Source organism: Podarcis melisellensis (assembly GCF_964234715.1).
Source record: "Podarcis melisellensis genome assembly, chromosome: 10".
NCBI classification, from domain to species: domain Eukaryota; kingdom Metazoa; phylum Chordata; class Lepidosauria; order Squamata; family Lacertidae; genus Podarcis; species Podarcis melisellensis.
The window spans coordinates 64,104,485-64,132,290 of NC_138542.1; the positions used below are offsets into that span (position 1 = coordinate 64,104,485).

A 27,806-nucleotide genomic window follows, 5' to 3' on the forward strand; every position below is an offset into this window, starting at 1 on the left:
GGGGAGCCGCCGCAGCCCTAGCCGTGGAGAGCCTCGTGCTTAATGCGCTCGGGGAGGGCCGTTGGGGAGGGTACCTTCTGCTCGCGCCCGAGCGCGCGCGGGGGGGATGCGCATGCGCACGGGCGACGTTTACACCGTTTCTGCCTCGGTCTCTCTGCGCTCTCTCCCCCCCCCCCCGGCCACCGCTTTCCTTGGACGGAGCCTCCGCTCTATGGGCCGCCCGCCTCGGGCTTTTACCTCAGCCGCCCCGGGCGGAAGGTGAAGAGGAGGAGGGGACTGAGGCGAAAGGAAGATGCCCGGGAAGCTGAAGGTCAAGATTGTGGCGGGGCGGCACCTGCCCGTCATGGACCGAGCCAGTGACCTGACAGACGCCTTCGTGGAGGTTTGAAGGGGCGGGAAGGCGGGAGGGGCTTCTCTCTCTCTCGGTCTCTGTCTCTCCTCAGGGCTCGGCCCCGGTCAATACACCTGCGGCTCTTCGCATTTATTGATTTGCCGGGGGCCATTTGTGCTTCCGAGGTCGTCTCGCCTCGGCGCTTCGACCGGCGGGGCTGGCGCCGCGCGGCGCCCTCCTCCTGTTCGTGAAAAACTTCGGAACTCCCTGCCACTTGAGGTCCAGCAGGCGCCTTTCCTGCGCATGCTTAGAAAAACAAAAACAAAAAAGCCTACCCGCTTTTTAGACTAGCCAGATGTTTGGGAAGTCGAGGTGGTTTTAGCTCGTTTTGTAAGGTGTTGGGTTGTTATTATTATTACTGTATTTATGTTTTTTGTAATGCGCTTTCGTTAAAAATAAATACAATCAAGGGGTGTATAATTTTTGTGGAATAGTTTTCTGCACACCCCCCCATTGTTAAAAAAAACAACCACCTCAAAGTGATTTAGGATAAAATTCTCACACACAAAAATCACAACCCTACTTTAAAACATACAAGAGTTAAAATACTAAAACAAATTAGAATCATCTCAACTTCTCTAAACAGTGGTGTTTTTAGCAGGTGCCAAAAATGCAATTTATTTTATTTGCTTATTAAACTTACTAGTCGCTTGTCACCCAAAGTTTTCCAAGCAACTTGCAGAAATATATAGCCAGATGGGTGGGGTACAGGTAATAAATTGTTATTATTATTATGCACCTATTTAATACCATAAGGGGAGGGGGGAATCATGCAATACTTCAGTATATCATCTTACATAACATTTAAGGGGAAAAAAACACACCTACCATAAGTACCGTAATAACAGAAAACAATAATTGCCTAAATTTGCATACAGCACACAGTAAAATACATACGTGTGTGTATGCATGTGTGTGTCTTTTTCATGTTCTGTTATTGTTTGATTATTTAATAAATCGTTCAGTAGATCAAACCAATCAAACCACTTTGCGAGGCCTGCGTGAAAAGCAAGTGGCATGTATGAACACCTTAAATAAGCAACTAATCACAATGCATTATTACTACTTACTGGTCACTTGTCACCCAGAAAGATCTCCCAAGCAACTTGAAAAGCACATACATTGGTGAATACACTATATGACAGAAAAGGGAAAATAAAGATATAAAAATTCTAAATAAGGTTTTATAAAGGGCCAGGTTGAATAGAAAATGAGCATGAATGTATGGTATATTCTTAATCAGATTATATGTAAGGTTATTACAGCAGTATTCTCTGTTGTTGACATTTGTGTGTGTCGAGAAATAATGGAGTACGCCTCCAGTGTTGAAGTCAAACTCCTGTGTTAGCAGCACCAAAGTGACAAAGTGACAGCCTGGACAGTGTATATAAAGGTCCTGGGCTGCCCAAATGACAAGAACCCCCTCTTGGCCTCGCTGATGTGGTCCAAAGGAAAGCAGAGCAATATGTTTGGCACCAGCTTGGCTGTAGGAATTGGCGGAAGGAGGCGTACAAAGAGCCATACAGCCATCTTAGGGACTCCACTCCGAATTTATGTAGTGTTTGCTCCTTAACCTTTTTTCTCCCAAAGATGTCCCACAAGGCAGCAAAGGTTTAGGATTAGAATTTTCCATCTTCTAGTTGGTCAGGCTACCTTCCCAGGTTGATTTGCCTCACCTGCCCCTCTTACCATTAATCTCCTAATATCCAACCAAAAATCTATTGTCTTGCAATTTCATTGAAACATAGAACAACAGAGATGTAAGGGACTCAGTGGGTCATCTAGTCCAGTCCCCTGCAATGTCCATTTGATGTTTGCTTTGCTACTGGGGGAGGAAGAGTCTTTGTCCTCCTCCACGTCCTCTCCTTTTCTAAACTAAAAAGTGTAAAATATTGTTGCTCCAACCTCTTGATCAAATCTGTGTTCAGTTCTTGCTGAGAATTGTACAAACAGTAGTTATCAAGTACCTTGTAGTTCACAGGACATGGCTGCTGGATTATATACAACTAGGTGAATTGCATGTCACACAGGCCTGATATAGATGGTAACTTGTTTTCCCGGCTTGTGAGCTAGGTGCTTGTGTGTTGGCCAGTGCACTTATGGCAGAGAGCTAGAGCCACTCTTGGCATGTGTATTTGCATGTGACCAGAAACGTGTGTTACAGATATTTGAGTACACATACAGGCAGAACACGTCTACTTGTAAAGAAACATAATATATGAAGTTGCCCGGTATGCTGCGCATAGTAGTCTACATGAAGATTTTATTTCTTATACAGTACTGGTATAAAAGGTCTACATGAAAGTGGTTTAATGTAATATTTGAAGTAATTATTCAAGGAATTGTTTTCCCCAATGCTTAGTTTAAAAAAGGAGAAATGTCATTTCATATTTTTTGTACCATATGCTTTCCTTTTATTAGCTATAGATAGGTGTTGGCTGTGTTTCTTCAGTAGTGATGGAACAACACTTGGCTCATACTCAGAAATACTATCTTTACTATTTAACTTGTCCCTGAGCTCAGTTCAGGCATTGAAAACTGATTTTGTGGTCTTGGTGACTATGTTTGGTGGGCTTTTTTCTACCTCTTTAATGAACAAGAGCCTGAAATTTTATCTCTCACATGTAAGCAAATTATTATTCATTGTACTAAATTGACAATTGACATGTTTAGGGTTGTCAGTTTCTCACATATAACAATTATTGTGCCTTTAATACAGTAATTGCTTTGCAGACTTCTATACGTAATGCACCTATTATGCCTGCTTATTGTAGGGAGAATGCTTGCCATCTTTTTCCTCACAGAGCTTCTGTGTTTTTAAGACTTGTATAATGTTCAGAAATGATAATGATGAGAATGATAACAGCAACAACAATAATTTATTTATGCCCCACCTTTCCCACTGATGGGGCCCAAGGCAGCTTACAGATAATAATATGAACTGATAAAAACATAGAAAAAACAATAATTAAAAACCTATCAAACATTGATAGATTATATATATGTATACAGTTTTAATTCTATTTAAAGCATATCAAAATTTCTCCCATAAATTATTGGGACAACAAGAAGGGAGACAGTCTTGCTTCTCTAGGGAGGGAGCTCCAAAGTCTGGGAGCAGCCACCAAGAAAGCCCTCACCCATGCCCCTGCCAAGCATGCCTGGGAGGGCAGTGGGACCAAGAGAAGGGCCTCCCCGAAGGTCTCAAAGGTTTGTTTGGGGGAATACAGTCTTTCAGATCGCCTGGACCTAAGCTGTGTAGGACTTTATAAGGGGATAACCAGTACTTTGAATTTTGCCAGAAACAGTCAGTGAAGGTGTTGTAGCAAAAGAGTCGTATGCTTCCTACAACCAGCCCCAGTCAACAATCTGGCTGCAGCTTTCTGAGCACCTTTGAAAAGCAGCCCTGCATAGAGCTTATTAGAGTAACCCAAACAGAACGTAACTAAGGCTTGTGTCACTGGCCAAATCAGATATCTAAAGGAACAGGTGCAGCTGGCACACTAACTGGGTGGCGTTGTGGGTTAAACCACAGAGCCTAGGACTTGCCGATCAGAAGGTCGGCGGTTCGAATCCCCGTGACGGGGTGAGCTCCCGTTGCTCGGTCCCAGCTCCTGCCAACCTAGCAGCTCAAAAGCATGTCAAAGTGCAAGTAGATAAATAGGTACCGCTGTGGCGGGAAGGTAAACAGTGTTTCCGTGCACTTCTCTGGTTCACCAGAAGCGGCTTAGTCATGCTGGCCACGTGACCTGGAAGCTGTACGCCGGCTCCCTCGGCCAATAAAGCGAGATGAGCACCGCAACCCTAGAGTCGGTCACGACTGGACCTAATGATCAGAGGTCTCTTTACCTTACCTTTACCTTTAATCCTGGACAATGCAGAGGCAAGAGGCAAGAAGAAAGTCTTCAGCATATGTGCCGCTGGGGTGCAAAGAACCACCCAGCGCCCCCAAATTTAGTTGTGAGCGCCGTCATTGAGTCTAACAAGCGCCGCCACTGGCACGGTGCATCTTTGGTAAATGAACGCACAAAGTCGAAAGTCCTTTAGTGAAACAGTAGGTATACATTTCGGTAATACCTAGGTATATATGTATTTTGTTTTTCTAGCTTGATCAAAATTATTTATTATTTCATAACAGGTAGGTATTTAAGAGCTTAGGCGGATTCCGCGGGTGGCACTTGGCGCCCCCCAGAATTCGCTGCCCAGGTGCCCTACACCTCTTGCACCCCTGGGCAAAGACAGCCCTGCAGAGACCTGGGCATACAAGTAGTTTCTACACTTTCCCCCATCAAGGCCTCTCTGTGATGTGGGAATTCATGTGGGTGTTAAAGACAAAGAGCCTTTGCAAAAAAGGTGATAACTAGATTTAAGTCATTTCTGTTATCCACTGTTGGTTCATTTACACTGTTTTAAAATCAGTTGCAATGTCAGCTAGAGCACATCTGGTGATAATTCAGGGCACAATTGGGAACCAAATGTGGTTTAAAGCCCATTTAAGAGCTTATTTTATGGTGGTTGTGGTGGCAAAAGAAATATTTCCCACTGATATTGCAACTGCAGAATGCCATCTGACAGTGTTGCTTAGGAAAGACAGGAGGCTGATACAGTTGGATGACTGTGATTCTTTGGAATCAAATATCACTCACTCTGATATGCTTGAAATATGATCTGTCTTGGATAACAAGCCAGTTTCAGGAACTGTATAGGATGTCCCCTTAGCAGTTGCATGGGTGATGGATTTCACCTGAGGTTGTGAACTAAGTACTTGGGGAAGTCTGGTCAACAATTTTCTCTCCTGACTTTCTTCTGTCCTAGCTGGTGACAGCCAGCTGAGAGGCTTTGCCTGCTCTTGTGTATATGGTAATGAATACAACTTTACCAGAGGGTTCATTTTGGGCCACCTTGAAGGAGGCATGGTTGTTCACATTATTTAGCTGTTTATAAACTTCTGTGACAATTGTAGACTGCGGAAAGTCAGCACACAAAAAAAATATGTATGTATGTAAATAATCACATAGAAAGATATTAATTTCACTTATTTTTGTACAAAAGTGTGCTTAAAATACTGACCTTTAATCTTCCATGTTAAATACTATTACAACACTGTGGAATGCCTCTGTTCTGTATTCTGCTCTTCAAAATGCAGTGGGTGGAAACATTGGAAGTCAAGCCTTTGTAATGCCTGAAAGGTCAGATACAAGTCTGATGCAGAAAACTTTGTGGCCATCTGAAAAAACTGTGCTTGTTCTCTTAGTTGAACATGCACCTAAACTTTCCAACATTAAGAAGATTTGTGTCGATTGTGTTCCAATTATACAAATAGGAAAAGGAAATACTGTATAATAACTAACCTTTAGTCTCTTTGAGTGAGATCCAACATTTCACCAGCAGACATAATGGGACTCCTTTCTCTTTCTCCCCAACCCCACGCCTTTCCAAACTAGTTCTGGAGATGCCTCAGCCATCTGGAGCATATTTTGGAGGAGTATGGGGAGAAGAGAATTCACATTTGTGCGAGTGGTTGTCTGCTTTGCAAGTGGAATGCCACAATTTGGTAACACTTTTTGAGGTTTTCAAAATAAATACTAATTCTTCCCTGTCCTCAGCTCTTTAAAATTAGCTATGATTCTTCTGTAGATTACAAAAAACCATGTGCAGAAAGAGCCTTTAAGCTCTGTGCCTTGCTTATCAGGCGCTGAGAAACTCTTGTGAGCTCTGGAGGCCTGCATGAGATCTTGGATGGCCCTGCGAGATCTTGTGCTGGCTCTGGAAGGTAAGATTGCTTGCACAGGGGTAGTTCCAGGAGGTTGTTTTGATTATACACGATTTTGACTTTACATGCCACCCCCTGGAACATCCTTCAAGATGCGATCCTACTGTATATTAATAGACTAAATAATTTCGTTGTAGCAGTTATGAAGCTTCTGACAATGTTGGCTGAGCCATAGGAATGTGATGAATGTTGATGAACATTCTATTTCCTGAGTGAATCAAGCTGTTAGCCATAGAATGTTCAAAAACATGGGGGAAGTTAAAGGACAGTTGGCCTTTTACAGAACCTAGAGATAGGCAGAGTTCTGTGGGCAAGGTAGGGAGACTGAGAGGCAGAAAAATGAACGAGAAGCCCTTCAGTCTCATGGTTGTTTGAGGGAGGAAGCCCAAGGTGTTTTAGCTAGATGTGTTTGCTTGGAAATTTTCTAATTTGGTTAATTTTCCAGACAAGCTCCTCTCAAATTTTGGGATATTGAGTCTTTTTGATTAAATATGTGTTGAATCCTAAAGATTTCAAAGTTGCATCTATTAGAAAATTGCACATGTTAAATAGCTTTAGTACTCGTTTTTAATCTCTCTTCTGTATGTGAATAGAAACTTTCCATCTTACACATTAGTTTACATGTGTATTGATGGAGCTGTAGTTGGGAGATGAATCCTGAAGGGACCTTGCTCTACATTCCCCCCCCCGAACATCTTAATTTTCCTTCTGCCTTGTTTTTCATTTTTCACGATATAATCTACAAGTGTATAAGTCCTTCACTTGCTCACATGTTCAATAATTATGTGTAGAATCTGCAAGCATGCTCACCCACAAACACTGTACAGTGAGCAGATAGTTTTCACTGTCTAGCCCACTTTTCATCTCCCATATAAGCACAGCCATTTTCTTTCGCACCACTCATTTTCTCTCATTCTCACTGTTCTGCTATAAACCACACACTGTTTTCTCTCATGCGCATTCAGTAATCATCTTCAGAGTCTTCTGAGCCTATGCATTGTTGTTTGCTGTCTCTTAGGAGGTATAACAGACTAACTGCTGAGGGATAGAAGTGCTAGCTGCTTACCAGCTGCATTGGAATTGAAGATGTAAGCTGGTTACTATCTAGTTTGGAACTCTGAGCCAATCTAGATGTTGGGGTTGTGACTTGGCATACCAGGACAAAAATTTCCACCTCCCCAGCTTTATAATTTCAAAGAACTCACAGTGTTAAGTCAGAGCAATCACATTTAAAGGCCCACCTTACAGACATGTAGCAATGGTCTGTCAAATGTTTGAAAACAATTGCATGGCACTAACTTTACGTTAAAAGTGTAAGTTTTGGAAAAAGGTGGAGAACAAGATTTTGCTTCAATTTGTCTTTTTTTTTTTTGGTATATTTTTCAGGTGAAGTTTGGAAACACCACATTTAAGACAGATGTGTATCCCAAATCTCTCAATCCTCAGTGGAATTCTGAATGGTTTAAATTTGAGGTAAATTCAACAAAAAAGGTAGACTTCAAAGCAAATTATTGAGTAAGCCCAAAGAATGTCCATTTTCAACTAACAGCAGCTCCTCATTTTGTCTGAATCAGCACAAAATGTACTTAATTTAATCTGGTTTGTCCAAAGAAAGAAGATCAAACTGGTTTCTGATTTTGGATTGTTTAGATAAACTGTAGCAAAAAACTTAATTGCAGTTCCCATTTCAGACAGAAAAACAAACTAGTTGAAGAACAGAAGTGGATGTTTTGTAGTGGTCATCTGAACAGAACTATTTGGAATTCGTAGTTTTGAGTCTCCTACCAGTTTCATGTTAATCTTTATTGTATGCTCCACAGGGAATTTAAACTAGCAATTTTGAATCAATAAAGGTTTTGTTAATAGAGATTCTGCCTTGTGAAATTTTGAAGCTCCATATTTTTATTTTCTAGGTGGATGATGAAGATCTACAAGATGAGCCTCTGCAGATAACTGTTCTTGATCATGATACTTATAGTGCTAATGATGCCATTGGAAAAGTTTACATTGATATTGATCCTCTCCTCTACAGTGAAGCAGCTACAGTTATTTCTGGCTGGTTTCCAATTTATGATACGATACATGGTGAGATTTTTAACATTGTTTTAAAACATATTTTATTTGGCAAATCGTTTAGGAGTGTTGGGGTAGACTCATTGTGCCATTTAAAATACAAATTAGTTTTAAGTTTTCCTGAGACATCAGTTGAGTTCTTTCAGTTTCACATGTTGTTTCAAAGAAAGAAGTTGTGTTTAAAGTTATGCCATTTTTTCTTTTGCCATGGATCATAGCACTGGGATGACAAATCTTCCAATGCTAAATCCCGGAAAATCTGGACAAAAATAGTATAATATAATATAATATAATATAATATAATATAATATATGAGCAATACCTAAACAGTGCTGTGTAATAGCTGTTGTGATGCAGCTTTTGTGTGATCTTCATTGTTAGTAGACTCACAGAAGTTAGTGATCTAGTTGGATCTTGCCCTGTGTAATGTAAGTTTGTGTGTGTGTGTGTGTATGTGTGTGATGCTGTTTTTATAAACAACAGTTACAAAACCAACAATAATAAACGATTAGTACTGATATGTCTACATTAACTTTGTGGAAAGAAATTTAATTTAAATTAATTTTAGAAACAAATCAAATAATTCTGCACCATATACTTAATGTGGTCACTTAAGTTATACTTAACATTTTAAGATAATTTTAAGAATACCAGGTGTAATCTTTAAATCACATTCTGCCATCATAATATTTTCTGAAAAGCTTTCCTTAAAAAACTAGTTATGGAAGGAATGCCTTTTATTTTAAGTAGACCTGTGTTATGGAATGATTTGCACTCTTTTAAAAAGGATACAGCACATGACATAGGGTCATTAAGGGTGTTCCTCAATCAGTTTCCTGATGAACTTACTGGCTTTGACTCATGTTTCAAGGGATTAGAGTTCACAGAGTGGTGAAGCAATGTGCTGAAGCAGTAAGTTTTACTTGACATCAGGCTTACACCATCCTTCAGCTAGGACATAACTATGGAGGGTTTCTTGCAGCTATTTAGATCTGTTCTTGACATACTCTCCAGTTTGACACTGTTGCAGACTGTGGTTGTTTTTATCTTCCCAAGATGCAGGTTCCCAAGCAGTTTTAATTCACTATAAAAGTTGCTCATACCTTTCATGTTGTATTCCATGTTGTATATCATGGATATACTATAATATGTGATGCCATAGAATAAAGAATATTCCATTGCTATTTGGGACTGAAATACTGAATAAGAATGTTCCAGTTGCATCTGCCCAGTTATTAAAATTTTCATTAGAGGCCCTTTTATAGGTTACTTCTCAGTCAGGAAGAATCTGGTGACATGTGAAAGGACATTATCTACCAGTACCCCCATTGCCCAGTCCATGTGGTGTGTTTAGTTTTCATTTGAGTACCTATTTGATTTTTAGTATTTTTGTGGCTCTGTTTTTACCATCTTTTAATAGATTATCTATTGTTTTCTGTTCTTTAATTAATTCTGAACCCCCTTGGGAGTCTTTGGGCTGACAATGGTATTCCGATATTTAAAGCAATCATGGAAGACTATTTTTCTATTGTAATACAAATTCTCACTTTCTCGCATATTTTTTACAAACAGGTATACGTGGAGAGATCAATGTGGTGGTGAAAGTAGACCTCTTCAATGATTTAAATCGTTTTAGACAGTCATCATGTGGAGTTAAATTTTTTTGCAGTAAGTCTAAAACCATAGTTGGAAAAAATTGTCTGTGAAAAATGAGATAAGTGATGTACTAAAGAAATAAAGCTTTTAAGATTTATATTCTCTAGATTGAAAATAGTCAGTTAGTGCAGAATACAAGTGCCAGAAGAGACTGCCTGTTTGTTTCCATCCCCAATTCAAAGCAAATGGATTTATACATACATACATACATACATATATACATACATACTTACATACATAATAAGGTAAAAGGACCCCTGACCGTTAGGTCCAGTCGCGGACGACTCTGGGGTTGCGGCGCTCATCTCGCTTTACTGGCCGAGGGAGCCGGCGTACAGCTTCTGGGTCATGTGGTCAGCATGACTAAGCCTCTGCTGGCGAACCAGAGCAGTGCACGGAAACACCATTTACCTTCCCTCCACAGCGGTACCTATTTATCTACTTGCACTTTTGACATGCTTTTGAACTGCTAGGTTGGTAGGAGCAGGGGCCAAGCAATGGGAGCTCACCCCGTTGCGGGGATTCGAACCACCCACCTTCTGATCGGCAAGCCCTAGGCTCTGTGGTTTAACCCACAGCGCCACCCACGTGCCTACATACATACATACATACATATATTTAAACCCTTAATAATTTTGGCATCCAGATAGCTGAAGGAGCCACAAATCTCATACCAGACTACCCACACTTTTGCAGTCCTTTTGCGATCCCTTACTCCGAATGCCTCCTTTGGAGGTGAGATGGGTATCAACTAGCAAGGGGGCTTTTTTGGGGAGGCTGTGGTGCCCCAGCTATGGAATGCTCTTTCCAAGAGGCTTCTTGGTACCAGTGCTTTTTAAAATTTCTTTTTAGTGCTTGATGTTTTTAGCATGATTCATCTGTAAGCTTTTTATCTTTGTGTTTTATGGTTTTTTGGCGGGGGGGGGGGTGTATTTCTATTTTTTAAAAAATCAAATTATTTTATTATAATCCGGCCTGGAATGAGTTGTGGGAAAAGGTAGTATATCGTTGTGTTAAATAATTAAATATTTTACACTGTGCTTATGCTTTTAACAGCTACTTCTATTCCAAAGTGCTATAAAGCTGTAATCATTCATGGGTTTGTAGAAGAACTGGTGGTTAATGAAGATCCAGAATATCAGTGGATAGACCGAATCCGTACACCAAGGGCATCAAATGAGGCCAGGCAGAGGCTTATTTCATTAATGTCAGGTAATTACAATATCATTTATTGCCTTGAAAAAGACACACATTAATCTAATAAAGGCTCTGCATTTCTGTTAATTTCTGTTGAGATGTTTTGCAGATTTTATTACTGTGTTTTAAAGCCAGCTGAACATTTTATAGTTAACATTACCTGGAAGAATAGAAAAGTATCAAGTTTGTAGTTCAGGGCTGCTTCCTGAACAATCCTTGCCACTGGAGACTCAGATGGCCATGGTGGTTAGGACAACATTCCACCAACAGCAACTGTTGTGCAAGCTGCACCAGTTCCTCCGCAGAGGTAACTTGGCCACAAGCTAGTAAATGCATTAGTAATTATGTAGAGGCTATTCATATAAATCTTGGTAAATAAAATAAAACAAGTAACTTTTAGACTGGATTATTGCAATGCACTCTATTTGTAGTTGCCCTTGAGGCTGATTTGGTGGTATATACAGTGGCTAGGATGCTTGATGGACTATCCTACCATGCACATATTACTTTGGTGCCAAAGGAATTGTGCTGGTTGTCTGTTTGCTGACAAACTGATTGTAACGTTTTGTTACTCTTCTTACAAAGCCCTATACAGCTTGGGACCAGACTACTTGAGGGCCTCCTTCTGTTTAAACCAGCTCAGTCCCTATATAAACCAGCTCATCATTGTGGGAGGCCCTTCTAGTCATACACGTCCAGCAGAGTTGCATCACGTGACTGAAAAGAGGGCCTTCTCTGCTATGACACTCACATTGTCGAATGACCTCCACTTAGAGATATGATGCAGGTGTTTCACCAGCCAGTAAAAGCTTACCTGTCACAGTTGTCAATCTTGGCCACTGATCCTTAATACCAGCTTTAAATGAACTGGATATCTGTTACATTCTTTACAAAAAAAACAAACAAAAAACAAATACAGTAAACTAGTTTGTTATTTTTATGATGAAAATGCTTTCTACATTTATTTTAAACAGATAAAAACAATTTCTCTCTTGGGTATTAGGAAGTCTACAAAAAATCATATTAATAGTAACTGGTAAACATTTCACTTGTTAACATATACAGTAACTTAATATAGCAATAATTTACAAACAGATACAGTAATTGCAACTTGGGGGTGGTGATTTCTAGTCTGTGTTGAAACTTTAGCTCACATTATACAGCAGCCACGTATCCCCTGGAAAGTTGGAATTTCAAAGGTCATTTTGAAATGTTGAACTATGTAAGCAATCTTTACAGAATAACAGTGTAGACACTGAATGAGTGAAGATCTGCTCTTAACTGCTTAATGATTCTTTTTCATATACTTGGCCTCTGATTCAGCCTACAGTTGTTTGTCTTGCACTGTTACTAATTATAGTAGTTCTAGCACTTAGCAAAATTTTTTTTTTTTTACTTTCTGAAAGTATATTATTTACAGCATTTAAAAGTTGGAAATCTGTTATGTGCTTTCTGATGGAATATTGCCTCCTTTGGAGGGGGTTGTAGTCCCTCTGAAAGACTGTGGAGATTTCTGCACCATTTCTCTACTTTTTGCTCTTCAATCACCTCCACATGCTCTATAAATTGCTTGCTTTGTGACATGTTCAGTTGTAGTTTGGAGGAGGTGTGTGGTCACAAGCATTTAGTTTTGAAGGTTGTTTTTTAATATCCGTAACAACATGGAAAGATGATTTAAATTACATCCTGTTATACAGAAGATGTAATTCTTTTGTATAGCTAAAGTTTCAGTGTCCATTTATTTTCAAATTTTGCATCAGTCTATGAATGCTTACATAGTACATGCAAGAGCAACACAATTGGGCCTGCCACAGAAAATGATCTACAAATATATTTAAAGTCTGCTTGTAGTCTGCAGAAAAACACTTTTGGTCTCGTACTAATGATGGGTTTACAGTCTCAATGCACTTGCCTACTATTAACACTGCTCCCTAGAGATTTCTTGATGATCAATTTTGCACATTAGAGAGTGTTTCTAAATTCTTTTCTAGGCAATGGATTTCAGCACTGCCTATGTTTATTCTGAACTTAGTTTACTACTGCGTAAATGAGTATAGGAATGAAGCTGGCATAATTTATATTTATATTTAGAGAGATTACACACACACACACACACTTTCCATTGTTGTTTTGTTTAGCACTAATACATCAGCTGTTGCTCCTAGAAGCTGTCAGCATGCAACAGCAGCCATACCCAGGGTCCAGCTTTGACTAGCTCTCTAAACCAGGAGAGGGTAGCCAATGGATCTCAAATCCTCAGTGAGTTAGGGACTTCCTCTGCATGTGAAGAAAGGCTCTGGAGGATTGTGCTGTTTTAAAATAAAAGTGTAGCAAATTTGAATAATAGCTCCTATTTTATCAGTATTATAATATATTAGAAAATGGCTTGGAAAATGTTTGGCGTCTATTTTCATGGTTATAAAAAGTTTCAGCAGAGACACTAAGGGCCACTTCACAGACTATATAGTTGTCATGAATTTAACCTGTGTACAGGAAACTTGTTTGCAAATAAGCATATATCTGCATCTGTCTTATTTCTACTACAGGGATAGGGAGCCTATGGCCCTTTAGATGTTGAAGGCTCATCAGACCTGAAGAATGTCCAACCACATCAGAAGGGCCATAGCTTCCCTGTAGCAGTTCTATAGGCATCTATAAAATATTTTTATGCATCTGTAAAATTGTAACTGGTGAAACAGTCCTTAAGCCCATGTACTTCTGGATGACAGAGCACAAAATTATAAAAAAGGGAATAAATCATGCTATCTAAATGTGAATACATTTTTCTGTTCTCATCTTTTTTTTGTTATCAGACTTGCAAATATATTTTAAGTTAATTTCTGGCTAACTGGCATACACCTCTTTTGCAGGAGAGCTGCAAAGGAAGATTGGCTTGAAGGTACTTGAAATGAGAGGGAATGCAGTTGTTGGCTATTTGCAGTGTTTTGATCTGGAGGGAGAATCTGGACTAGTAGTACGAGCCATAGGAACAGCCTGTACCTTGGATAAATTAAGTAACACATCAGCATTCTTACCCACATGTAATTCCCCATCCAAAGATATGAAGGAGTAAGTATGAGTCAGATGTTCATTGGAAAGAGATTTTCATGTTTTGTTTATATACTCATACAGTTTTGCATAATTTCATTTGTCTGCTGTGATTTCATACACACGTTCCTGCCTACCAATCTTGTTGGTAATTTTTTGGAATTTAGAAATCTGAGGGGATTCAAAATGAACTGATGGTCCTATTTGACCAGATGCTGCAGAAATAAAAATTGTGTGACAAATGCCTATGCAGTCATACCATATATAATTCTAGCAGTGTTACACAAGGAGCTGCTGATTGTGTTTGCCTCTTCTACGTTGCAGTTCGATGTGCGAGTTTTACTGGTGGTGAACCTGCATCAATGGAATGTTTTGTCTTTCAGAATCTTTTGCCATATTACAATTTTTCAACAGGCCTTCTGTTTCCAGTACTTGTAGTCTGAATGTGCATCTGCATAAGAGACAAAAGTATTACAATGTGAATATTAAATGCTATAATACCATAAGATGCTAATATGTGTTAAGCTTTTTCTATCAGGTTCTTATATCTGCCTTTATTCTAAATAAGAGAGGGAAGCACCAAGTTGTCTTTGCTGCTCTTTGACCTGAAATAGTAGGCAAGCTTTCACTTCACTTATAGTTCATGGAGTTCAGTTTTTAGCATGAGCAAGTGAAATAAAAATAGTAGCATGCCAGCCTGAAAGCACCTTGTTTGGGAAAGCTATGTATATGCCTGGTGAAAGAGCATCTAGCTACATTTACAGCATCATAAAGATTTTTTTATGCCAGCCCTAAGAGAAGGACCAGCATATGTTTTTTCTGTGTGTGTAAATTGGGATTATGTGTGCTCTAGTTGAGATAGCTGGAATCTTGAAAACTATCCATTACCGGTATTTAGGAGCTTATTATTGAAAATAATTATTTTCATACATTGAGGTATGTGCAAATGTTAGACTCACCCTCCTGTAACTGCAGTGGCGTAGCGTGGGTTGTCAGCACGGCAAGTAATTTGCACCCCCTAACCCGTGGATTTGTGCCCCCTAACCCGTGGATTTGCGCCCCCTAACCCTAAACCCCAGATGTTGGACCCGGTGCGGCCAGCCCCCCCCTGCACCCCCCACGTTACGCCACTGTGTAACTGTATATTTTGTCAATATTCTTTGTACACTGCTGTTGCTGGGATTGCTGAACCTTAGGTTTCACACCTATCCCATAATTCCGCAGTTAAACTTGCCACATTCTGTTTCCATATCCCTCTAAGGTTGGCTCAGGTTTTATGAGCTGCTGCAGGAAGCACCACACTGACATGGTTTGTGTGAAAGCAATTGATAGCTTAATGAAGGGTATATGGACAAAGTTAGTCTGTGCGATAGCTAATCAAGTTGCTTTTGCACTGGTAAGATAAATAAATGCTTCCAAATCTTTATTCTGAATTAGCTTCATTCATTGTTCAAAGTTGATGCTAGTTTGATCAGACGATCAAAACAAAATGCTTTGTGAACTTGAATATCACTGGCTATTTTTATTTATTTCTGTTTTCAGCTAGTCATGAGACTGGTCCACAGATACTGGCTTGGCTTGCTAGCCAACCTTTACTTGATCTTGCAACATACATCCTTCCTCAAATCCTCTGGCATGCACAGAGGGCTTGGCGGGGAAGAGTAGAGATTTTTTCCCTTTTAGCGTTAGTATGGAGAGAAATACTGCAACCCAGAATATATTTTTTCCCTGCTGTTTCTTGCCTTTTCCAATTCTCAGCACAAGTGAGAGTTTAGAGAAGTATGGGCTACTGGGTTTTATTTTCATCAGAAAACATGGGAAACTCATATATTGTGAGTAATTTGTATATACCCATCTTTTAGCTAAGAACCATGTTTTTTTTAAAAGACATTTTTTCTTTACAAAGCTTCCCTGTAGTGGAAGCATAGGTCCATAAGTAAAACCATGCAAGTGCCACATTGCTTTTACACATCTAATAACCTACTAAGAATGTTCTTCCTATATCTGTTGTCATTCCATCTTGAAAAGAAAATGAAAACATTATTTCTCCATTTGCTGGTTGCACCTTGCATGCTAAGATTTTTATATTTATTAGAAACAGAATCAAGCCAGTCTAAAGAAATTGCATTGAATCCAGGTTTTACAAGATTAGCAGGCACCTGCGGGTATTTATTTCTTCCCAGTTAACACATTGCTACAGATACAATGTCACTTTTAACAAGGTAATGCTTAGCTGCTTTCTTAAGATTTCATCTTAACTGTTTAGAGCAGGGGTGTAAAAAAAATGAGTTGGAGGGCCAACTTCTCAGTGAGTAGATCCTTGGGAACCACATCCATTTTTTTAAAATAAAGAAATGTGAATCCCAGCACAATTTGTTAAACATCTGCTGCTGAGTCCCCCCCTCACACCACAATTTCAAGTATTTCACTGTCTGGTGTATATCCCTGACGGGGCGGGGGGGGAGAGCTATGAACGAGAAGCTCCTGTCGGAATCCACTGTCCAATGGCTCCCTAGTTCATCTCCCTTGTGTGAGCATAATTAATTTGCCGAGGCCTTTACTTAGCATGAGATAAATTGGAGTGGCAGGCTAGAGCCATGTCGTTGATTGATCTGCTTGCAAGGAAGCATGCCAGTTTGCCATTTTTGGCTTCTTGGCTCACAAGACTGAAGTTCTGTGAAATATGGTAGGTGTCCTGTGGGCCATGTTGGGAACCACAAAAAGATATGATAAGGCCCTCAAGCCTTACGTTTGACACCCCTGCTTTAGAGCCTGCTCTTAAAGCTCCCTGAAATATTTTTTAAATGTAACTTTGCAATCTTTTGTATGTATTTTTTTTTCTTTCCTTCCGCCTTGGCTGCAAATTCTCTCAGGTCTCCGCTGGTTCATCCACCAAGCCATGGATGTCGCTCGACTCACAACAGCCCAATTCACACAGCTACTGGCTCACGGCTTACTCAGAACTTCTCTGTGTCTGTTCCCACTCTCATCTACACTGGTACGAGACTGCTCAGACTCAGAAGCTGGGGAGAGACAGGCTACAGGCACAGTGACTGCAAAGGGCAGGCAGGCAGGCAGTGTAGGCAGGTACCACAAAACCTTTCTCACTGGGAGTCTTACTCCTGGAAATAACTACATTAGTCTTCATCTGATACAACAGAGGTGATAGGCGACTGGAATTTAAGCATCTCTCTCTGTACTTTTGCTTGGTGTGTGTGTGAGTTTTTTTTCCCTTTCCAGTTATAAACTGAAAAACCTAAGGTGTGAAAATATCCCTTGTCATGGGGGGATTGGGCTTGATTGGGCTTCAGGCTTAATCATGATGTCCTCAAAGATGTTTCTGTGACTGAAGTCTTAATTTGGACAAACAGGTAAGGTACTATTAAATGTAACCAAGGTTGTCAATACAATGGTATCAGTCTGGTTTCCTTCTTTGTTTTTAGCTGTGGCACACTGCAGATGCTAAAGGATAAGGAAACTTTCTTGGAAATATATATGTGTGTGTGTATATATAAGTGTCTGTGTCTGTGTATATAAACACACAGATATATGGTCTGCAATTGTCTTTGTTTTCCTTTTTGATAATCTGGTTCAAAAAAGCATTTTGCACTGCTACCCCAAGTGATGGTTTTGATGGGTTTTACTTTCTTTGCCTGTTTTTCTTGGTTTTTGATGCTTCATTCCTCAGCTGTGTATTTTGTTCTTGTTTTTGTTTTGCTATCAAATGTTTGCCATCTCCCTGCAATAATGCTGAGTTGGTAAACAAACTTTTTGTTTTTTGGTTTTTTGCCGTTGCCTTTGGCCTCATAATCCAGCTTTGCACTTCAGGACAACTAGTGGCCCTTCCCCATCCCTTCCCACAGCCTGTTGTTGGGATCATGCTGCTATCAGCCCGGTCCTTTGGCATAGGATCACTGAATATGTTTCCACCTTCTTCTGGCAGGATTCCTTTCAATGAAGATCCCAATCCCAATCCTCATTCATCAGGACCCTCCACCCCTCTGAAAAACCAAATCTATTCCTTTTCACCTTCCAAGTCCTACAGTCGACAGTCCTCTTCTTCTGACACAGATTTGAGTTTGACACCCAAAACTGGTAAGGTGCTGCCACCCACGTTATTTTGATTTGTTTATTTGTTTTGTTTAATTTGTGTTGTTTCTATTAGCTTTTTTACTCACTTCCTTTTCTCTGTTTTTTGGCATTTAAGTTAGCACAACAACCGTAAAATAGGAGATCTCTCCTACTCCAATAAAGTTTGAAAACTGTCTATATGTATAACACTTATGAATTGATTTTTGCATTATTTTGTTTATGGACAGCTTTTGCAAGCTGACATATAGTACATCAGAATATAATAGAAAGGTTACAAGGAGTTTTCTTTTAATTTCCTCCACATCATATTGCAAATTATGGAGATAAATAGTCACCATAATATGTTGGGGAAGTAGTTTCGCATGTCCTTTTTAACAGTGTCATACTCATAAGACTAACTACCTTCTAATCCAAATATGTTTCTGTATGCGTGCACTTCTTGGCAATTAATCACTTGAGCTTTCTAGAAATGTGGCCGATGGGCTGCCTGCTGAGCTGCTTCCAAGCTATGTACAATTGGCATAGACACCACCTACTTTAAGATAGTAGTAAATTCTTGTTAGCAACTTATGTTTTTGATGTAGAAAACATTTTAAGTTTTATTATTTCATTTAATGTATGGAGTGAATGCATGCCATCTTACAAACACTGAACAAATGCCATAATCCCTTAATGTTGCTGCTTTACTCTGCCTGCTAATTCAGTGGTTCTCAAACCGTGGGACAGGCTTCCCTTAGGAGGCATGAGGCACCAGGAGAAAGGTTCCAGTCCGGGATAGGATCTTGAAAATTGTAGTGCCGTCCTTGGGCTCCAACCGAGACCTCAGTGGAGTACCCCTGACAAACAACCTCTCTGATCAGTGTGGGACTTGAGGCAAATTGCATCTTCTCAGGGTGATTTGACAGACAAGAAACCTAGAAACTGCTCCTGCTTTGATCTTTGATGAATCACTATGCAAAGCTCCAGTTTTCTTTTCTAAAATATATGTGGGGGGTATTATCCAGATCCTTATGCATAACAGCAAGTCACTTGCACCTAATTTAGGTGGAAGGATCTCTGCAGGTTCATCTGTGGAAAATAATTGATATTATGTGCAGAATGTAGTGGATGTTTGAAAAGGAGCCTGAGTTCAGAAAGTTTGAGAAACACTGCTCTAACTATTTGGCTATGTGCATTAATTTTCACGCAATCTACTTTTGTTCTTTTTGTCGTTAAGAACAAACTCTGCTAGAAGATAATGCAATGGTTTTGGTTGTCTTTTTGTTTTTTGAAATAATAATTTTAGAAAATGCTACAGAATCTCAGCTGTGAACAGCTGTATTTTAAATCCGGTTTTCCCCTGCCCCATTTTGTTGTTGTTGCACTTGAAAATATTGTAGGCTGGGGAAACCCAGCTAGATGGGCGGGGTATAAATAATAAATTATTATTGTTGTTGTTGCAGGTGAAATTAGTAATGTTAGGGAGTATGTTTTTCATCTGTTTCCTCTTAAAAGAGTACATCTTTATTTTGTACTTCCTTTGCTAGATAAAATGATACCTACTGTATATTCCTGTTTATGTTGATTTAAGAGGCTATTTTAACATGTGGTGGGGAATCTAAACTTGATCATACTTTGAGTAGGCCTATGGTATCCATGGGACTTAAAATAACTTTGGCATCGCTGGGTCTATTTTAAGTATGGATCCAACCCATTGTCTTTACAGAAATAAATTATTTTCCTATGCTGTTGAATTTAAAGAAATGGAAAGAAATAGTTGACATGGCATTAACCATTCTTAGAAAGTAGGCTAACATTTGTGCATGTGTGTGAGGGAGAGAGAGACAGACATGCACACATACACACACACACAGAGAGAGAGAGAGAGAGAGAGAGAACATTTACTGCACTAGATCTAATATAACTAATGGGAGGAGCAAGGATCTGAACAACTTGTCCAAAATCTTGCCCTCACTTACATTCCTTTGACTTTGGTGAAATTTAAGTAGGCTAATTGGCTAGACCATGGATGGAATCCAAAGGGCCTCTCATGCAAATGGGATACATTTCTGCTCATACCAAGTGTGTTTGTGTGTGTGTGGTGGGGAATTCTACATTTTCTTCTTATTCCTTCCTCCATCTACATCTACCCTGTTTCGTATCCCATTCTATTCCTAATGAACCCGGTCCTTTTCATTGGCTGAAGCTAGACTCAGTGTCTGGAAAGTTTCATTCCATTAGCAGAATTTGACTTGGAGTTTGTTGGATCTCAAACTCTGAAACCAGTTCCATGATGTCAAGAGAGGTTTAGACACATTCTGCTTGAAAAGCAAACCTCTATAATGCATGACAAATCAAGAAGAGTTTTCAAAAAAAGATTTCATACTGAAAGTTACTTCCTCATTCTACTGATAGAACACTTCCCATCCGCTAAGTGGCACCATAGGCTACAATCACGTCTAACCAAATAGAGTATACTAATAGAAATGATGGTGTATATTCTTTCTAAATATATTACAAGTGTATATTGCTAAAAAAGGGTCAAGTTTTGCTGTCAGCGTAGGTTAAGTGTTAGTGATTACCATCTTCAGAATGCTACTTTGATGCAGCTTAGTCTTGATTTATGACTCGTGCTGTTTTTTGGTTTTTGGCTTTTTGCAAACCAGCAGAATAATCTTCCTAATAAAATGTTTCTAGCTGTTTTTCTAACGCTGGTCATTACCCTAACATATATGTGGAGGAAATTGAGAAGATAGGAACTAAAAATAAAAACTTAGAGTAGATCAAACATGAAATAAAAATTAAAGGCTGTGTGGTTCAGGTTAAGAAATTCCAAAATTCTTCTGAAAAAGAAAATGTACATTTTTTAGGCTCGTGGAAAGTAGCTGTTCATCATCTGCAAGCAAATTTATTTTGAATATTAGAGTTCGAAATAAAAGTAAAAGCACATTGAAACCATTCCTGCTATTAAGGAAGAACAGTTTATTAAAGTATCATTTGAATGTGCTCTTCATTCACATTGTAGTGCTGTATTTGTCATTTCACTTATTGTATGTCAGTAATAGCTCATTCATATTCTGTTAGGTTGTCTGTTCGTTTTTACAAAATTTGTTTTTGCTTGATTCATTTTGTTTTTTCCCCTTCATTTTGCTTTTTTTCTTTTTGATTTCTTTTTAGTCATCTTCTGAAATCTATCATCTCTACTGCTTCCCTCCACAGCACCTTCCCCCCAGGGACCTAGGATTTTCCTGTATCCCAGCTCCCCTACACTATCTTGTGATTCCCCACAGCTTAAACAGCCCTGTCTCCTTCTCTCTGGGTCTATCTCTAACCCTCTTCACTCTAGCCATGCCAACCCAATTCTGAGGAAAAGTGTTTCTTTCACTGAAGAGCTGCTTCTGGCTGCTTCTGGTAGGATCAATCTTAAATCGCCTTGCTGTTTTTTTTTTAGTCCCACTATTGGCGCTGAGGGTAGTTTTAAAGCTTCTCTTGTTTTCGCTGCACACCCTTTTAAAACTCTGAAAACTGCTGGCTGCATGACGATAACAAAAGTCTACTCACTAAATGGGTTTTTCAACTTAATCAGCTTTCCCCCCTTTAAAGTTTGGTCACCATTTAAAGAAACCTCATCCTTTTTATACTACAGACTTTTCTCTTTTTTTCTCCAAAAACTTTACCAAGCATTGGTAATTGGCTTGTTTTTCATCATTAGATGGTGATGTAATAATTCATTTCCAGTCATTTTAAAATGTTCCTCTGTTTTACCTGGAACAAGCATTCATTCTTCCTCTTCAGGCCATTTCTATTACTCTGTTGACCATCATGTGGCCATCAGCCATATTTGGTTTCTGTCCTGTTTTGAATACCTTTCCCAATATGCACCTCTGTTTTGCCTGTTATTTCTCTAGATTGCTTTGCTGAATACATACTTGGTTAGTGTTTGTCTACAGGTAGTGTTTTAGTTGTCCTTTCTTCTGCAAAAATATGTTTCATTTCCACAAATAGTCTTCATTCCATTCTGTCTTCGTTCTTAGTATTGTATAGTCCCTTGTAAGATATTAAAGTAGATTGACAATACAGAATGGGACTATACAGATGCTAATGTTAGTTTCCTTATCCAAAAGCAGCTAAAAATATTTCCTTTGGTTTTTTTTTTTTTGTCCTTACTCTAGAATCTGGCAGTTTTAATAAAAGTGGGGGCAACCAACATCATGTAGATTACCAATATAAGTTCAAACACTTACAACCACTTTCTGCTTGCATTATTTGGATTTGTGAATTTGCAAGTGGTTAAAAAATTCCAACCATTTCAGATATTTTGTACGAAATTAATGTATGAATGGGTGGGAAATCTTACACCTTACCATGAGCTTATCTGTTCGAATTGTGGGTTTCTTTTTACTTGCCTTATTTTAAACAGATTAGTTTTTAGTCTAGTATAGGATGGTATTTAGTGTATGCATCAGTATTTGAATTGTCAATGGTATGGCTGTCCATATTTATTTGAGATAGGGATGCCTTTAAGGGGGGGCAAGGGGCTGAGAGCCCCCCCCAATTTTCAAGAAAGTAGACAGGCCCCCTCAATATTCTGCAGCAATGTTCGCACACTGTGTGTGCATGCCATGTGACGTGCGCACATCACGCTCAAGTTGCACGGTGCGTGTGACACGTCAGCATGTCACACAGCGTGCGCGAGTGATGCCAGTGTGTTGTGCAGGCACAGTGGTACCGGCCCCCTCAATTGCAGGGGCAAGCCGCTGTGCCTGATTTGAGATATTTAGAGTGCCAGTGATGTTCTGTTTTGTAAGTATTATGTGCTAATGGGTAAGACCCTTTTATTTCAGTGAGGCTTGCCCAAAAGCTGTTTCTGGTGGATTATATCTTACGAGAGAGAATACACATTTCATCACTGGGATTGTTATGATTTTTAGATGAGACTGATTCATATTGGTGTAAGGAAACTAGGCAGCATTGAAACAAGCCCTTAGCAAGTATATTGTAAAAAACATTACTGGCTTTGATAGTAGAAATTGCATTAGAAACACAGGAAGCTGCTTTCTGCGAAGTTAGACCTTTGGTCCACCTGCCTACACAGGCAGCTTCTCTCCAGAGTTTCAAGAAATAGTTTCCTTTCCCCACCTGCCAATGTCAGGGATTAAACTTTTGCATGTTTTCTACCCCTGAGCTGTGGCCTTCCTTATTATTTTAGATGCTCCTGCTGTGTGAACACTGAGGTGTAATGCCCCTAAATGCTTTAATACTTTACCCTGAAAATTTTACTGTAGAAACTAAAAGTGTTGACAGTTGCACGTTTGCCTTTCTAAATGCTCTGGGCTCATGTGAATATCATATAGTGCAAAACTCCAAGGTTTAGACCACTGTTGTGGTGCAAAAATAGTCTATTACTCTGAAACATTTGAAAAGAGAAGTACATAAATAATCCAATTACCGTAATGTCAGGAGAAGAGAGTCACAATCTTTTGCCAACAGTACACTGAAACCTCTAAAACGCTAGGTTTTACTTAACCACAATTTATGAGCATGCTGACAGATTTTTTTATTCTAATTGATGACCTGCTTGTAAAAGTTAGAGCTTGAAGCCTGAAGTTCCCAGTATTATCAGTGAAAGAAAGAACAAACTATGCTTAAATCTTTTGACCTTCTACTGTTTTATTTCTATCTACACTAAATCTCTTTTAATTTTTCTGTACATATTGATGGAAAATTTTGCCATCTTTTTGCTGCATCGGATAAATAAAAATACATTATTTGGTCTTCTTTACAATTAGAAATAAAAAGACCGACACATTGTATTTATCAAAATATGTTTTTTTGTGCAAAGGTACATGGTAAATGATTTTGGCTTTCCGAATCTTGCAAGTTTGAACTTTCATAATTTTTACATTTGCATGTATATGCCATGTTTTTTAAATGAAAATTCAGTATAATATATTATTTAGCTGTTTGATATGACTGCTTACTTACATGCTGATATCCTTTAGGAATGGGCAGTGGGAGTGCTGGAAAAGAAGGGGGGCCATTAAAAGCTCTGTTAAGACAGCAAACTCAGACGGCTTTGGAGCAAAGGGTAAGAAAAGCATGATGATCCTATTTTTAACTTGCATGTCTGAACCCGTCACTGTGGAAATGTCTCTTTATCAACTGCTAATTTCCTTGTTCATTAAACAACTGTTATCTCCTTATGTTGATCCTGAACTGTATGGGATTTAATCCTTGTTCAGATGGGAGAATTAGATATCCAAAACAAGAACATTCCACCATAAGTATGTACAGTGTTTCTGTCCTTTCTCCCAATTTGATAAACATTGTTGGATATCCATACTCAGACTCTAGAAAGCTCTAAAACAGAATTTAAAAAGCTAAATCTTCATGTAAATGAATTTGTGTGCCATGTCAAAGCAGCTATAACCTCCTCCAACTGCTCCCTAAGCTTGTATTTTTTAAGTGGCTATGAACTAGAACTATAAGCACATTCTGCCTAATGCAGTCTTTCTCAACCTGTGGGTCCCCAGATGCTGTTGAACTGCAACTCCCATCACCCCTAGCTAGCAGGGCCAGAGCTCAGGGATGATGGGAATTGTAGTCCAACAACATCTAGGGACCCACAGGTTGAGAACCGCTGGCCTAATGGATCTAAGCTCAACTGGATACCTGCACCTAAATTCTTTGTGAATTTCTGTTTTCTTCACTAAAGACAAACTTTTACTTGGGTTTAGAGGACTGTACCAAATGTTATATACTTAACACTGTATATGCACACACCATTAAAATGTGGATTAATTCTAAAATGAATAGCAACATTAAGTTTGTATAAGTTGGATGATTCTCTTTTCATTTCTTGTGTTACCCATTGCTAAGGGAGGATCGCCTCATAGGTTCTGTAGAAGGCGGGTATGTTCCAAATCATTGTGTGACATTTCTTTTAAGCCCTCTCTTTTTGTGTTAATTTTATTTTGAAAACCCATTTCGAGTTTGGAGTTACATTTTAGGAATTTGGGATTATTTGTTAATAGTATTATTTCCAGATTCCCTTTAGAATCCTTCGGATGCAAATTTATAAAGATTTCTCCTCAGATCATTTAACAAATCCAAGTCCTCCTGCTTAACCAATAGTCCGCATGACTGTACATTTCATTTAACTTTTCATTTCATTTAAATAGCAATTCATATTGTTTATTTTGTAATGTTTAATTTGAAAATAAACTAACGCAAAAAGGAAGTTTTTACCCTGTGCCCCTGTCTTAGTAATTTAAATGTTTTGTGGGTTTTTATACGTTGTTCGGGTTGATAAACTTCATTTTTAAACTCCCTTTGCAAGCTTTTAATACTTTGATGAATTCTTTATTAATACGTTTATTAGTCATGAACAATAATTATAAATGAGATACAACTTTGAAAAAAGCTAGGCTTAAAATGTATCTTTAAAAATGCCCTATACCTTCACACCGAAGAGTAGCATATAAACTCTGTGTGATGGTACATTGTGGGTCTAATTGGCATACTTGAAATATGCTTTAATTTTACATCTGCTTCTGTTTTCCCCTCTCCAGTCAAACCATTTGTTAGTCATCTGTAGTGCAACAAACCAAGTATTACAGCTATGTTCCTTCTATTGATTTTTGTTTGGATTATGCAGAAGTGTTTGTTCCTGTGGCCTGTACCAGTTTTAGGGGTTAGATTATAGGCCAGTAATGTGGCTAGGAAATAATTTCCAGGGGCTGGTTCTGATGTTACATTCATTACTTAAGGAATGTAAGAAAATGGCTGAAGATGTATTAATGTTTGTTCTGAATTATATGTGCAAAAATATACTCCCAATACTAAGAAAATAATATCATGGCAGTGAACAGCTTAAAATCAACAATAAAATTACATTCATAAAAGAAGTACTGTACAAAAAAACACTACAAATCGGCAATCATTTTAATAAATCAACATAGTAGGGTTACCTCTCAGAGTAGGCCTAGGTGAACAGATGAGTTGGATTAAAGGGACATCTAGTTCAAAACTCTTTTCTCCTAAAGCAGCTCCCTAGATGTCCGCAGGTGCCTCTCAAATTGGAAATAGTATAAGCAAAGTCTTAGATTGCTCATATATACTGGTATGCTGTGTTGTGCGATTGCACAGCTGGCTTTTTATTTTTATTTTTTTTTAAAAAAAACAATTGACTTATATAGTACAAGGAACTGGAGTGGAAATGGGTTGAGAGCTCTTGTGAGATGATTTATTGTTGATATCTCCTGTGCAAATGCATTTTGCAGTCTTTTTATTATGCCTTTTTAATTGGAATACACAGGACGTAGGGCTCTTGTTGGCTATTGGTCATGAAACCTCTACATTTGGAGACTATATAACTCTGAATATTAGGACTAAATATAATTAGAAGTCATGAGATTAAAATGTAGATGGCATGGGACAGGCCTATGTATCATGAGCTAGAATATGGCAGATGCCAAAATTACGGTTTGGTTTTATATATTGATCTAGTTTGCAAATTACACCAAACCATGGTTTGTGTTGCAAGGAAGAGCTGTAGTGAGTCTTGGGCTTGTGCCCTCCCCCTCTTGTTTCAGGCATGGAGATCAGAAACTTCTGTTTTAGATTATCCACAGTTTAGCATTATATCCAAAGCCTAAACAGTGGATAATCTTAACTGTCCTTAGTGAAAACAAGTCAGCATAAACTATGCTTTGAACTTGTCTTGTTTCCAATCACCATAGTTAAGACTGACCACAGTTTGTCAAGGTTTGGGCAACACAACAAAATGTGGTTAATGTAAAACAGAGGAAAAACTTATGAATGCCTCCTCACTGCCACCCTGGAAGAAGACGATGGTGGTGGGGGAACACACAGGCCAAAGGCTTGCTGCAGATCATCCTCATGGTTTAGCATTACAAGCCACTGATTCATTGCGAGTTTGAACTGGAAAAAAATGAGATGGCTTGAAATAATCATGGTAATGCAGGCTTAGAGGTTGCAAGAGTTGAATATCTTTTTTATTTTCCTTGTTCTTATCTCTTATTTCTATTTCCCATCTCATTTTAGAACTGCCTATGAAATCTTGTGGGTTAGATATCTAGTTCTTTAAAAACACCATACCTCTCAGCAAAAACAAATATTCTGAAATGCTAAGAATCGCATATTTTATTTTCAGACTTTTAGAAGGTTTTTCGAAGTTTGTGCTTGGCTTGTTAATGGCTTCTTGGCTTCTTCCATGCTCCTCTTTGTACTGCTTTTTTATAATCTAAGGAAGAATGTTCATGCTATGTAACTGAATCAGTAGATTATCCAGATTGTGAGCTTTATAGTATGAAAGTAGAGGCATCTGTCATTTTTCATGTCATAGTGTAAGATGTGATAATGATTATTTTCTCCTTTCCTTTGCACTTACCAATCATAGGAACATTACGAAATAAACCATTGTTGCATGAACTTCCATTTATTTTTTGCATTGATGCTGTAGAACTGGCAAATGGAAACCCATCTTCTTTCCCCCCATAAACATGCTATATATTATTGTGTGCAGATCTGCATTAGACCAACCCATTTGGGGCCATCCCTGTTTAGAGACAAAAA

The 27,806-nt window shown here is 38.8% G+C and overlaps 1 protein-coding gene across 31 annotated transcripts in view; it reads left to right on the forward strand.

Moving 5' to 3' along the window:
* The window catches only part of C2CD5 (C2 calcium dependent domain containing 5), a 91,478-nt gene continuing 63,672 nt past the window's right edge, over nucleotides 1-27,806 (forward strand). For 3 of the 31 annotated variants that reach the window (XM_081926732.1, XM_081926754.1, XM_081926743.1), the window contains exons 1-11: nucleotides 2-382; nucleotides 7,551-7,637; nucleotides 8,078-8,249; nucleotides 9,810-9,905; nucleotides 10,950-11,105; nucleotides 13,961-14,159; nucleotides 17,012-17,221; nucleotides 18,082-18,233; nucleotides 21,429-21,620; nucleotides 24,212-24,297; nucleotides 25,089-25,121. In XM_081926732.1, coding sequence (XP_081782858.1) covers nucleotides 293-382; nucleotides 7,551-7,637; nucleotides 8,078-8,249; nucleotides 9,810-9,905; nucleotides 10,950-11,105; nucleotides 13,961-14,159; nucleotides 17,012-17,221; nucleotides 18,082-18,233; nucleotides 21,429-21,620; nucleotides 24,212-24,297; nucleotides 25,089-25,121 — 1,473 coding nt within the window. In that variant the 5' untranslated portion in view covers nucleotides 2-292. Of the gene's footprint in view, nucleotides 383-7,550; nucleotides 7,638-8,077; nucleotides 8,250-9,809; nucleotides 9,906-10,949; nucleotides 11,106-13,960; nucleotides 14,160-17,011; nucleotides 17,226-18,081; nucleotides 18,234-21,428; nucleotides 21,621-24,211; nucleotides 24,298-25,088; nucleotides 25,122-27,806 lie in introns of those variants that run through there. The other 28 variants (XM_081926761.1, XM_081926733.1, XM_081926758.1 and 25 more) reach the window with 24 other exon arrangements.